Source organism: Eurypyga helias, unplaced genomic scaffold (genome assembly GCF_000690775.1).
Source record: "Eurypyga helias isolate BGI_N326 unplaced genomic scaffold, ASM69077v1 scaffold24394, whole genome shotgun sequence".
NCBI lineage: Eukaryota > Metazoa > Chordata > Aves > Eurypygiformes > Eurypygidae > Eurypyga > Eurypyga helias.
The window spans coordinates 36816-50214 of record NW_010248652.1 but is presented as its reverse complement, the minus strand read 5'-3'; the positions used below and the strand labels follow the sequence as shown (position 1 = coordinate 50214).

The 13399-nt window shown below is 40.2% G+C and overlaps 1 protein-coding gene across 1 annotated transcript in view; it reads right to left on the bottom strand.

The window, feature by feature from the left end:
• Nucleotides 1-990: 990 nt before the first annotated feature.
• Nucleotides 991-13399, bottom strand: part of MICU3 (mitochondrial calcium uptake family, member 3) — a gene marked incomplete at its 5' end in the record, with an annotated part of 41753 nt that continues 29344 nt past the window's right edge. Inside the window, 4 exons of the mRNA XM_010151140.1 lie at nt 991-1231; nt 7651-7725; nt 10700-10857; nt 11816-11924. Coding sequence (XP_010149442.1) covers nt 7657-7725; nt 10700-10857; nt 11816-11924 — 336 coding nt within the window. The remainder of the gene's footprint in view (nt 1232-7650; nt 7726-10699; nt 10858-11815; nt 11925-13399) is intronic.

Sequence of the window (13399 nt, the reverse complement as noted above, 5' to 3'; positions counted from 1 at the left end):
CAACTGGAAGAGTGTCCTTACCACCGTTTCAGTAACATCTAAACCTACCGTGCACGAAAGCTCATGGTGGTGGCTACCGACTGCCTGTAGTCTGCGTAACCACTGTAAAGCCTAATTTATGTCTAATATTTGACATGTCATTCAAATAATATTACTTACTGCGTGTTGCTCTGTGCTGCTGCATGCATTCATGTTGCAGTTTGCTTTTTTGTTTGACACGAACACAAGTTATTTATCTAATTTTCAGATACTGCATTCCAGAGGAGCAAATTAAACTATAATTTCTACTCAGTGCCACATCTTACATCATATAAAAGTGCACTATTCACAAGAAACACATGAAGTTTTACTCTACCAGAAATATTCCAGTGAATTTATATGTATGGCCATAAAATTTATAATAAATATTACAAAGCGTGTGCTACTTAATGTGGATTTGAACATTTTGACTCTTCTTCAACATACTGCTCATAAGACATCTCAAAATCTGTACTATTTTTTTAAGAGATAAATTAATAAACATTAATTAGTAAGACTTGGAGAATCTGATCATTGTAGTCCATACAGTACCATTCCTAGGTAAACACCTATCGTTCACATTATAACCATCACAGCTTTACTCTTTTTAAAGTAACAGCTTTGTTAGCTTCTAAGAATTTAATCTGTACATTCAACTCGTATACAATTGTTACGCTGCTTAGTGTCTTCTCATTCCCAATTCAGCACAAGTTTTTAACGGTGCTCTTCTCAAAGCAAATTCACAGTCTGAGCTGATGCGAGGCAGTTTCTTTTCACTGCCAAACCGTTGGCCTACCCAGGTGTAAAACTCATTTTTGTTTTCTTTTAAATGACAAACATATCTCAAAATAGTAGAAAATAATATTCAAACAGATTCTTAAAAAAAATACTTCTGCCAATCAGGTGATAATTTGTCATCTAAATAAAATGCATACTTAAAAATGGTTGTAAGAGTTGCCGATCACTACATTAAGTGGAAAAGAAGTCCTGTGTTTTCAACTGCAGCTGGAAAATTCATGATCCACCTGGGTTAGTTTGCTTTTCATTAAAAATTCATAGGAATAAATATTCTAGCCATTGCAGATAATCCTTCTTTCTTCCTTTATCTCAGCATATCTCGTCTCCGAAATTGCTTCCATAGATCTCTCAGATGTTCACTGGTGACAGTCATCACACAAGAGTAATATTCCTTCCAACCGTACTTTGGAGTCTCCTGTGAAAAGTGAAAACCATACCATTGGAAAAAGGTAGCGTTCACTAAATTCCTTAGTTTTAAATTACATGTGACTCACACTCATACAAATTAGATGTACGTTTTAATATTAAAATCATGAAAGACCGAGTACTTCCAGAAGCACTTCTGTAACACAAGGGTTATAAATCCATACACTGGTTAAGTGTTCAGAATGCATCCTCACCTCACAGCACACAGTTAGCATTCAACGAGTAGCCTATGTACAGTACAAGCTGTAAGAAAGGATTTCCTCTTTATTCAGGTATGTCCCGCTCTCTAGTTCTGTCTCTTGCTTCTTCATGTCGACACTGTACTAAAACATTCACCTCTAACACCAAATAAAAAGCATAGAAAGATTATTGACGTTCACCAAACTGAGGTCTTGGCAAAAGCCAAATACAGCAAGGGCAGGTGATGTAACGGCTTCTTCAGACTAGGTTACCTCAGTCCTAAAGTGCATTGCGGTTCACTGACATCTCTGAATGGAGAGGAGTGTTGGCTAACGGCTGGCCTGGGGGGACTCCCTAGACCCTGTGTTGTCTGTGGTTATCACCGGGTCTCATCATTTCTTCCGCTATTCCTAACTTCACAAGCCTACTTTGATAGTAAGTAGAGAAAGACGGAGAGGGGCTAAATATTACACCAACTGGGGAAAGAGAGTAAGTAAGGGACAGGAATTGTAATTGTAGATAAATCAGATGCATTCACAAGTAATTTTAAATTATAATACATCTTCGAAATCAAGCTCAGTGTCTGGAGGTAAACGGTTACAGCGTCAAGGTGAGAGACGGTCTGACAGCTTGTTCTGGTTGAACGGAGTGATGGAGGCAAAACCACTGCAACACTACCATGTATCAAACCCAACCATTACAGAGCGAAGCCTACATTTCATTTATTGTTATTACTCATCTGGTGTAACTAAAAAGTATAAAACATTATGCAGACGTTGGAAATGTTCAGAAAACAATCTAATCCACAGCAGTGTATGATCCAGACTTTATAAACGAGATCTGAGAAACAATACTTACATGAATGCATAATTTAGTTGAGATTTATGTTCCATCTTATGAAAAAAAGTGCACTACTCGCAAAATGCATTTTGTTATTTAAGAGAAGCACATCCACTTGATAGAATCATAGAATCACAGAATGGTTTGGGTTGGAAGGGACCTTAAAGACCATCCAGTTCCAACCCCCCTGCCATGGGCAGGGACACCTTCCACTAGACCAGGTTGCTCAAAGCCTCATCCAGCCTGGCCTTGAACACTTCCAGGGATGGGGCACCCACAGCTTCTCTGATGAACCAGCACTTTGAGATATGCATTTATTTTTTATTTTATGAAAGAGGTTCAGAGAAATGTTCATGAAAATCAGTACAAGAAGCACTGAAGTACATTAACTGTTCACCTACTTATTCCCAGTGTTGGCATCGTTGTTGGATCTACTCTCAGTGAACCAGATCCATAGACAGAACATCTTGTCCGCATACTCTGCACTGCCTTCCTATTTCATTGGAACATTTTCCTCCCACTGTACCCAGCTGGGTTTTTAAGGTTCTAGTCACTTTTAAGATCACAAGCCTGGGCTCTGCAATTTCCAGTTACTTTTGTAAGATGACTCAGGTATCACACACTTCCCACTTTATTTCCTTTGGAGAAGAGGAAAGCAACACTCTCTTCAAGACAGCAATATATTGCTGAACCAGGACTAGCCATGAGGTTCTGAATCCATGCTTGGGTCTTTCATGTCTTTGACAAAATGACATTTCCTTCCCTGAACAGTCCCAAGACTCTGTTGATATTAACTATTAATTCCTAAAAACTTTAATCAGAAGTTTAGAAGCCCCACAAAATTCAGAACATCTAGAAAATGCAAAACATCTTCAAAAAAGATGTTAATCTGCAAAATTCAAAACATCTTAAATGCAAAAATTGTTAAGATTTTCAAGAAATTACTGGGACATACAACTCATTTTCTGTATTTACAATTGTGACGTATAGTATTTATTTTCAATACTTCAGAAGTGGAAGAAAATTGAAATTATATAAATTAACTATCAATTACAGCACACAAACAGCTTCATGAACAGCACTTTCTGATGGACTTGAACTCCTCTCAAAGCTGGCCTCTAGCATCCTCCTTTGGAAATCAACTCTGAAAGGGTTTTGCTAGGAATTTCCAAGATAACCCTTCCATAAGGCACTGGAAGTAGAGCTCTCCTCTCAGCTGCGCTTGGAGCTCCCTACTAACGTGTGTGTCGCGCTCTCCCTGCGGCATACACAAAGGAGTACCGCGGAGTCGGCGGTGTGCCCTGCGGGGAGAACAGTGCAGAAAGACGGCTCGCCACGAACAGTGCCAGCTGCTTGGAGCACACAGAGCTTGTAGAGTTGTTCCCCAAGGAGAGGTTTTCATTATTTATTGTAAGGGAACACAACATTCTTTACGCTGTGGAGTCAATTGCATGAGTGCAGTTTAGACACAGGTAATGTACAGCACAACGTGCTGTTTATCCCTTTTCAGGGTGCAGATTCAACGTATGGTACAATCTGTGGTAGGTACGCCAAGTATCTTGATCTCTTTCATCAGAGTTCTAGGTTTGCTAGACAAAGTTTATCAAAGCACAGACAATGATCTGTACATTTATATTTGGAATAAAACACACTTAAGAGTTACTGTATTGCACCTAAATTTGGGATGTAATTGCAGCAGGTTTTTATACTTCACATACTTGTGTGTTTCTTCGTACCTCAGACTGAAATTTAATCAGCCAGTTGAAATTGTTCAGTGATGCCATCTTTATTATCTTTTTGATCTGTAAACTAAATAGAATATAATTATTTTTAGCATTATGTAAATTTCCACTCCATGCTGTATGGCAAAGACAGAATGAGTTCCGGTCTCCTCCACAGTAACTAACGCCAGATCACTTCACAGATGTTCTGGATGAAGTTTCCATTTCCATTAACTGACTCTTGCTACAAACTTTAATAAATGTCTACAGGAATTCTGAAGAAATGCTACATGCTATGTTTTGCACAAGGAGTAGCTCGGAATAGCTAACAAGTGGATGTGTCACTGTGTTTCATCACGAGAGACAAGGAGCTGTTGCTCAAGTGAAGAGCAGTAGCTGACTAAGGCCTCTGCAGGGAAGAGGGAATTTTATATCTAGAGAGGTTTACGCTGTATTTGTCAGTGCATAGATAACAGGTATTCGATCCAGTCCTGCAAAACCAAGCTCAGGTACCAGAAGCCGCCTTCTTACAGCATCCAGGAGCCCCGGGTGGGAAGGAAAGCAGGGTAGATACCCAGCAATCTCCACAGCAAGTCAGTGAGGTTGCCTGTAGCCAGGTCAGTGCGTGGAGAACTAACCTGGTTTCTCTGTACTCTCTCCCAGTGCACAGTGGAGACATCATTATTCAACTTCAATTTATCTTCCTGAGAATGACTTTATACAGAGTGAAGAAAAATCTCCCTTTATATATCTGCACTGTATTTTTTTTCCCCCGTTTACTCCATCTCGACAGATTAATGAATGATTTTATTGCCTGAGTTCAGCTCTCTGTTAAGGCGTCCAGGTATATGCCTGATGCTTTTACCACAATTTCTCCCTTTGTCACGCCACGCTCACCTTATTTGCCTTGAGTATTAGACACTAGATTCTCCTGTGTCATACTGCATTTTGTTCCAGTTGGTCACATACCCTTCACCAAAATTAGTATGAAAGCTTTGTGACTGTGTAACATTTTGCCAGTTTTCTTGTGGAAAACTGATTCTTATCTTGAAAATTTTACAGTTTGACCAGTACTTAACATGCAATTACAATGTAGGCTGTGGCAGAATTAGTGTGGACAAAAAGACAAACCACTCCTAAAAGACTGATTTTTAAAAAGGCATAGGAAAGGGAGAAAGGAAGATCCTCAAGTTTCAAGAGCTGAAATTACATAAAATTAATACAAAGCCATGATGTGACTGGTGAGTTGGATTACTGAAATGTAGTTTTAACTATGTAATTAGCCATTTAACCTTCCCATTAATTAGATGGAAAAACCAGATGTTCTGTTAAAATCAAGTTTCTTTCTCTGTTCATCACATATTAGTACAATGCTTCAGTGTGTGGGTCATACTTATAAAGAGGAAGAATAATTTAAAAAATGTTAATAGTTAATCAAAATAATAAAGAAATAATCCTATGGATGCTGAATTTTAGAAGACTAGAGCATATGCAAATCAAACAGAACTCTTGTCTTCTTTCTAGGAGGACAAATCAGCTGCATAAGACCGGACGTGCCCCAAACTCTCTTCACTGCTGAATTTGGAAGAACCAGCCCGTTCAAAAGATGTGACACTTCACTGAAAAAAAAATGGTATGAAGAATCCCAAAGAACACAATCTGGGATACCTGACATGCTGTACCCCAGGAATATGTCAACTGCCTCAGTATATTCCCTCTACTTTACCCATCTTGCACAGGGATTTACAGAAGAAAAACACCAGTGGGACCGGTGAGCTGGCTCCTACCAGCCTGAGTAGACAGAGCCCACCTCTCATCCTTACAGACTTACACTTTTGGCAGTGTTAGAAGCCAACCATCACCTCAAATAAACCGGATCCAAGAAACTTCTGCTTAGTGTACCTACATTCCTGCCTTGCTGTTTCAGTTAGGGAAGAAAGATTTAAACCAGTGGCCCAACACGCTCACTGGCATCCAAGTGCTCTGAGAGGCAGGAGAGGTAAGGGGAGGATTCTGAAGGTCAGATGCCAATATGCTGACATACGGAGGCATCTGTAGAATAACCACAAAGATGGTTATTCAACAAGAAATCTCAGCTTAATATTGTCTCTCAGAATTAAAAACAGAGGAGGAATGACAGTCAAACCCTCCTGGCTCAGGAGCATGAGATGTGCTGGCTACTCCACAGGGTCCACTCACACCACACCACTGGCTGTGGGGCCTTGTTTGTCATGGTGTGCATCTCTGTGTTCCTCCCCACTGCAAAATAACACATCTGGGACATACATTAGCTGCTAACAGCCTTCAAAGCAACTACTGCAAAGTGTTAATATAGTCATGAAAAAAGGGCTGGCACCAAAACCTTAAATTGCAAAGGAGCAAACTCCAACTATATGTGAGAAACGTCTACTAACACATTTCTGCTGCGCCCGCCATGTGACAGTTTTGCTATCACAGAATGGTTTGGGTTAGAAGGGACCTTAAACACCATCCAGTTCCAACCCCCCTGCCATGGGCAGGGACACCTTCCACTAGACCAGGTTGCTCAAAGCCTCATCCAGCCTGGCCTTGAACACTTCCAGGGATCCACAGCTTCTCTGGGCGGGTAACCTGTTCCAGTGCCTCCCCACCCTCTCCAGGAAGAACTTCTTCCTGATATCCAATCTAAACTTCCCTGCTTTCAATTTAAACCCGTTACCCCTTGTCCTGTCACTACAGGCCCTTGTAAAAAGTCCCCCCCAGCTTCCTTGTAGCCCCTTCAGGCACTGGAAGGGGCTATAAGGTCTCCCTGGAGCCTTCTCTTCTCCAGGCTGAACAAGTCCAACTCTCCCAGCCTGTCCCCATAGCAGAGGGGCTCCAGCCCTCAGAGCATCTCCGTGGCCTCCTCTGGACTCGTTCCAACCAGTCTATGTGCTTCTGATGCTGGGGGCTCCACAGCTGAACGCAGGACTCCAGGTGGGGTCTCACGAGAGCAGAGCAGAGGGGGAGACTCCCCTCCTGCTGACCTGCTGGCCACACTTCTCCTGATGCAGCCCAGGATACAGCTGGCTACAGAATATTCACACCCCAGTTTTTCCATTATACTGTGGGTTTTCGTGTAACTGCATACTGTAACGAGTATTTATGTAGTGGATACCCAGGAACAGCTATGATGGTTGTGTGTCGGCACAGTGCCGGTTTTTGAAAAACACTGGTACAGTATTAATCCAGCCCAAACCACATTATTGCTTTCAAAATTGTAACTGTTTAAATCAAAGTAGAATCAAGTTACTAACAGTCTCTCGGGAAGAAAATCCTGCCTCCACAGTCTTCATTAGTAAATACTTTTTAGCTATAGGTATCCGAGACATTATTTGAAAAGTGGTCACAGGACAGACAGAAAACAGCAACAGCAACTATGAAAGAATACTTGTCCTAGTTTCAAACACAGTACAAAATCGCAGCTGGCTTACAAACAAGTGACAGTGTGAGTCAGTCATTGCCAACTCCACAGTAAGATGCTATTGCTTCAGTCAAAAATACAACAGGATGCTTTGAGCTAGCACATTGCTTACAGCCAGGTCACCTATTCCTGAATTTCGGAACAGGCAACAAAGCAGCGACAGTTTAACATCCAGCCACGCCTGCAAGCATGCCAGCACACTCGGACTGGGCGGCTCACACATACCGTCGTTCATCTGCTATAGAGCTCCTTCCTCACGCAGGATTTGAAAGTGGTATACCTCTGTATAGGTTTGTAGCCCTGTGGAGCAGAAGATGGAGAAGTGCACAGATGCAGACAACATGTGAGCAGCCAGAGGTAAGCATAAGACAACGGCATCATGAAAATACAAAAAAATGGCTTTAAGTGACGAATAGCTAGAAGATACAGTATAGCATGTGCTAGGTAAAATGTTTATCGCTTACTCATTAAGCTCCAAATATGTCAGTTTAGAAATGGAATTTATGAGGGAAACGGAATCTTCTTATATATTTTTAAATTAAAAAAAAAAGGAAATAACTATTTTAAGCCAAACAGCAAGCAAAAGGAAAGCTCCTCGTGCCTGTGTGCCTTTTGATAAATTCAGGGCAATACTCTGATTGACCACTTGATGGCAGCTTAACATACCATAGTTGGTTTCAAACTACTAAAACCAAAACCAGGTTTCCCGTTATAATACTATACTCCAGAAAGAAAGAAATTTCTCTTGATAAACTCTTTAAGACATTTACTTTTCCAAAAACATATCTAAAATACATGTTAAAATGAATATTTAGTATGTTCCTATAAGAGGAAGCACCTGACCTTCCTCAAGTTTGTAAATTTATAGCTAAGCTTTTAAAACAGGACAAAGCTGGTAGGTACTGATGGACCTTTCAAAACTCCAGTTTCATTGGACTTGTGTAACTCTTTGCTTTAGTCACTATATAAGTAAAAAATGCCCTTTTCTAACATACATGGTCCTCGTACCAAGCTCTGTGATGCCCTCAAGATTCTTCTGGGCAAACATTTTAGTAAAACGACTTTTAAAAAGGTTGAATTACTAAGTGTGAGATGTTGACAGTAAAATCGTGCTTCAAATCATAGGCCTATTTCAATCTGTTATTTTTAGATGTTTGTAGAGTGATGAGCAGAGGCTACATTGATTTGGGCAGACATTAATTGTAGGACACAACATCATAAACTGTATAAAAAAGTTCAAATTTCTCACAGCCAAAATGTCCATATTGCTACAAAAACCAGCATAAGCAGAAGCTTTAATGTTCTTTTATCCATACAATGGAACTGACCAAATCTTAATATGGATTTGAAACACAGTTCTTAACGAAGAAAAAGTGAGTGATTTGTTAGTTTTGATTTAGCACAAGACAACATTTGAGCCCTCCACATGAGCAAGAGGGTAAACTTGTACTTGTTCTAGCCACACTAAAATCTTTTAATGTACACGCAGCAGGAAGCTACTAATGCCACTTTCGTCCCATGTCCTCTGGGCAAAAGGTTCTTGCGTGTCTTCTTCTTTTCGTTCTAAACCAAGACTGGGGTGGTTGGGGGGTTGTTTATGAAACGGAAAAGGTAAATTTTTGCAGAGTTTTTACTATTACCCACTCTTGGAAAAATCAGGGTTGTGTGACACTTACAGAAACTTACTGCAAACTGTAATTCCTAAGTTTGGTACCATAGTTATCTTGGAATACTACTGATTAGTGAAGAGAATGCCAGTTTTCTGAATAGTCTAAAAAGCCTGCATGTAGGCTGAATATGACTGACTTACAGGACCAAATCACGACCATCTCTGATTCAATCCAGGAGGTATCTCATATCTAATTAAAATTAGACATATCATTTATGAAAGATGGTGTTATTCTTCTGAATATCCTTGGCTATCCTTTACACTTCTTTTACAGTCCAATGGAGTATTTTATAGTGGCTTACGCAAAAGAAAGCTACATGCATAAGGCTGAAGAGTGTTGGACAACATAGATTCTTAAGGATTATATGTGATTTCTGTCATGCATTTTGTGAAATAGAAACATGTAATACGTTTACAAGAATTACTTTGTAAGCAGACTGTTTTCGGGTTAAATTCACATACACTGCACACTTACATTTAGTAAACAATTAGAACACAGTGGTGAACATCTTGAAACGGTTATGAAACAATCATTGTTCCCACACCATAATAGAAGGAATTGAGGACCAACAAGCAAATGCAGTGGTTGTTATCCACATTTTACCTCTGATCATAATATTACAAAAATAACAAGCAAACTGTCAGACTCAACACCACTTCACAGAAAGGTCTAAAATTATGTTTAGGAAGCTGACTACAAATGACTAAAATTACATTACAGAGGTAACATACTGAAATGTGAATTTTGGAACCATAATGCAGCTTAAGATCTATGTCTAAGGGATTAGGTTGTCGTTAAGAACACCATTTTACTTTTAGTTAAAAATGTTAACACCTGTCATATGAAGAAAAAACTGTGATGTTTATTGATCACAGTCTAATTAAAAATATTTCTGCTACTATAAGGTTTCCCTGTACTACACGGGACCTGAAGAGGGCAGCAAGACCCGTACAGTCACCTAAAAGGCAAGGTGTGACTTACAAGCTTGTTCCCTATGAAGATTTTCTGCAAGTAATTTCCTGCCCTCTAGCTTCTTGTAATTTAATATATTAGATACAGGGTTAAATTATCAAAAGCAACTTTGAACTAAAATATAGCATTGTTCAGCACCACCTCATTAATTCTTTATTTGAGAATTAAAACTATCTTCGGCTGCAACTCTTCCCAACAGTCACTATTGACACTTGGTGTTTTAAATCATGTTTTAGAAGAGCCAGTGGTTGACCTGTAACTAAACTGCCTGAATTTGAGAGAAAAAAACATCTCTTTTCCTGCAAACAACCCAGACATAATTGCTATCCTTGTTAAAATTCTTAATGCTGATCTATCAGTCATACAATACAGAAGGAATGACAGTATGCAGAGGATTTTTCATCTCTATTTTGGTTTGTGTACTATGAAGGTACATTATGTCTGCTATGTATTGCTTTCTAATAGAAAATCAAGAATTTAAGAAGGAATTTCTCTCAGAGACTGCTTCAGGATTTCTGTAAAACACATGTCTTTAAACATATGCACTGTCGGTTTGCAACCTACTGGTGCTACAGTAACTAGCGATAAGTGGTGAAGTCAACTAATAGAACTGTAAAAATGGGAATCCTTACCCTAAACCCTCGATTGAGTCTGTCTTTCATAATGCCGATAAACTCTTTATAACTCAACTGGTCATCTCTGTCAACATCAAAAATCTTGAACACTGTGTTCACCAAATGCGGTGAAAGCTTCACGCCTGTGGCTACATACACAGCACGTTTGAATTCATCTGCATAAAGAGAACATCAGAAGAAAAAATAAAACACATTAACCCTATTTTGTGAGCAACGTATTACAAAATACAAGTAAAATTTTAAATTAAGTTTTCGCATTTAAACAATGAAAAAATATGAAAACGTGAAAATGGGGATTGAATTTAACAGTATAAACCAAGTAGTTCTCAACTGGTGTAAAATGTTGCTGCTTAATTGGTATCAATTATTTTACACAAAAGATAACAGTCCCCATACTACACTATTTGTAGTAACAAAATTATACTATGTGTAAGAACTAAATTAGAAAATGATTTTATAATTAAACCTATGCTACATATATACTGACTGCACCTACTTACTTGACACAGAACAGACCCTAAGCCATAGAGCACAGACAAAACAGTATATACTCCTTTGGAAAGGCCACACGGGGTGGGACTGTGCTGGTATTACCGTGTCAGACCGATGAAGATGCTGCCTGAGGAGAGCACACAAGTCTGACCACTTCACGTATCCTTCACCTCACACGCCCCAAGCATCTGCTGCGTGAAGGACTTCGGACACTACGTACCTGCCTAGTTCTTTCAGCACCCACTTACCGATTTGTTCAAAATTCTGTCTAATCCCTCTTCTGACGCTTCTACCACCTTTGCAGAAGGCCAGACTGCAGACACCCACTGTGTAAATAAATGCTTCTGTGTGCTTTAAACTCATCTCTTAACTCTTGTATTGTAGGATTTGGTGACCAACTATTCCGCATTCAGCTTATCCGCCACTTACAGGACATTGTAAAGCTCCATACCTCTTAGGGTATGACCGAGCCTTCACCTCTCAAAGCTGGGGTCCTAGCCTTTTTAGCCTTCTCCCTGAGACATTAAAACTACAAACTAGGAATTACAGAATATTTTTATATTTTTTGCCAACAGTTCTGTATCTTTACCAACAGATTTTTATAAAAATAGAAATACTTACCTTGACCTATGGAACGACTTGCAAAATTATACATTTGCATTGCAATTGTAAAGTCTTCTAGGTTGTTCAAGAATTGGAAAAATGACCTGAACTCCTCAAATGTGATACCCTAAAAAATAAAAGAACAGTATATACTGTAAGAATTATCAGTAGTGATGACAACTGAGTAAATAAATGTTGCAGTTACATATATCTACTTCATTTATGAATAGATACTACGCCCACTGAAAAAAATAGAGATTTGTAACAAAAGTCAATAAAGAATTGGAGTCTCCCAAGGAATGCAACATGTCTGTCCTCTTTGCCACTGCAAGAGATAGCAGTTGCCACACAAAAAGCAGTCAAAAATATTGTTCCATTGCTCAAGGCAATCTTTAAGAATTCAAGGATTATTACAGTACAGCCGCTAATTTTGAGAGTAAGAGTCTAGGTTTGTATGGATATTGGGGTATGTTTACCACTGAAAACCTGCAAACTGCTATTACATATTTGTGAGGGCATGCATAAACACTGAATTAATTCATAAATACATGTTATGATCTAACTTAAGATCTGTACTCTAAGGTGAGGTTTTTACACAGAATCATGGAATGGTTTGGGTTGGAAGGGACCTTAAAGACCATCCAGTTCCAACCCCCCTGCCATGGGCAGGGACACCTTCCACTAGACCAGGTTGCTCAAAGCCTCATCCAGCCTGGCCTTGAACACTTCCAGGGATGGGGCATCCACAGCTTCTCTGGGCAACCTGTGCCAGTGCCTCAGCACCCTCTCCAGGAAGCACTTCTTCCTGATATCCAATCTAAACTTCCCTGCTTTCAATTTAAACCCGTTACCCCTTGTCCTGTCACTACAGGCCCTTGTAAAAAGTCCCCCCCAGCTTCCTTGTAGCCCCTTCAGGTAGTGGAAGGTGCTAGAAGGTCTCCCCAGAGCCTTCTCTTCTCCAGGCTGAACAAGCCCAACTCTCCCAGCCTGTCCCCATAGCAGAGGGGCTCCAGCCCTCGGAGCATCTTCGTGGCCTCTTCTGGACTCACTCCAACCAGTCTATATCCTTCTGATGTTGGGGGCTTCACAGCTGGATGCAGCACTCCAGGTGGGGTCTCACGACAGCAGAGTACAGGGGCAGAATCACCTCCATCGACCTGCTGGCCACACTTCTCCTGATACAGCCCAGGATACGGTTGGCTTTCTGGGCTGCCAGTGCACACTGCCGGCTCATGTCCAGCTTTTCATCCACATATCCAGATTTAGACACCTAGGTCTCCTCAGCTGAAACTCCAAGGTATCAAGTATTTCAGGGTTTGTCGAGCCTCAGAAGTCTGTGGCCAGCGCAAGAGATGTCACAGGGATTTGCTTTTTCCACTGCACCGACAGCACATTTACCACGCCAGTGGTATAGAGCTACGGAAAATGGCAATGCCTTGTTTTGCTTCATGGAGGTATAGCATATGACACACAGACACATGGCACTGGTCAAGTGTCTGTACATTCCCAGAACACAGCATAAGCAAACATGTAACTGACTGACACAGTTTTCTACATGGAATTTTTCCTTAGCTGATGGTCCCATTAAAGATCAGAAGAGTA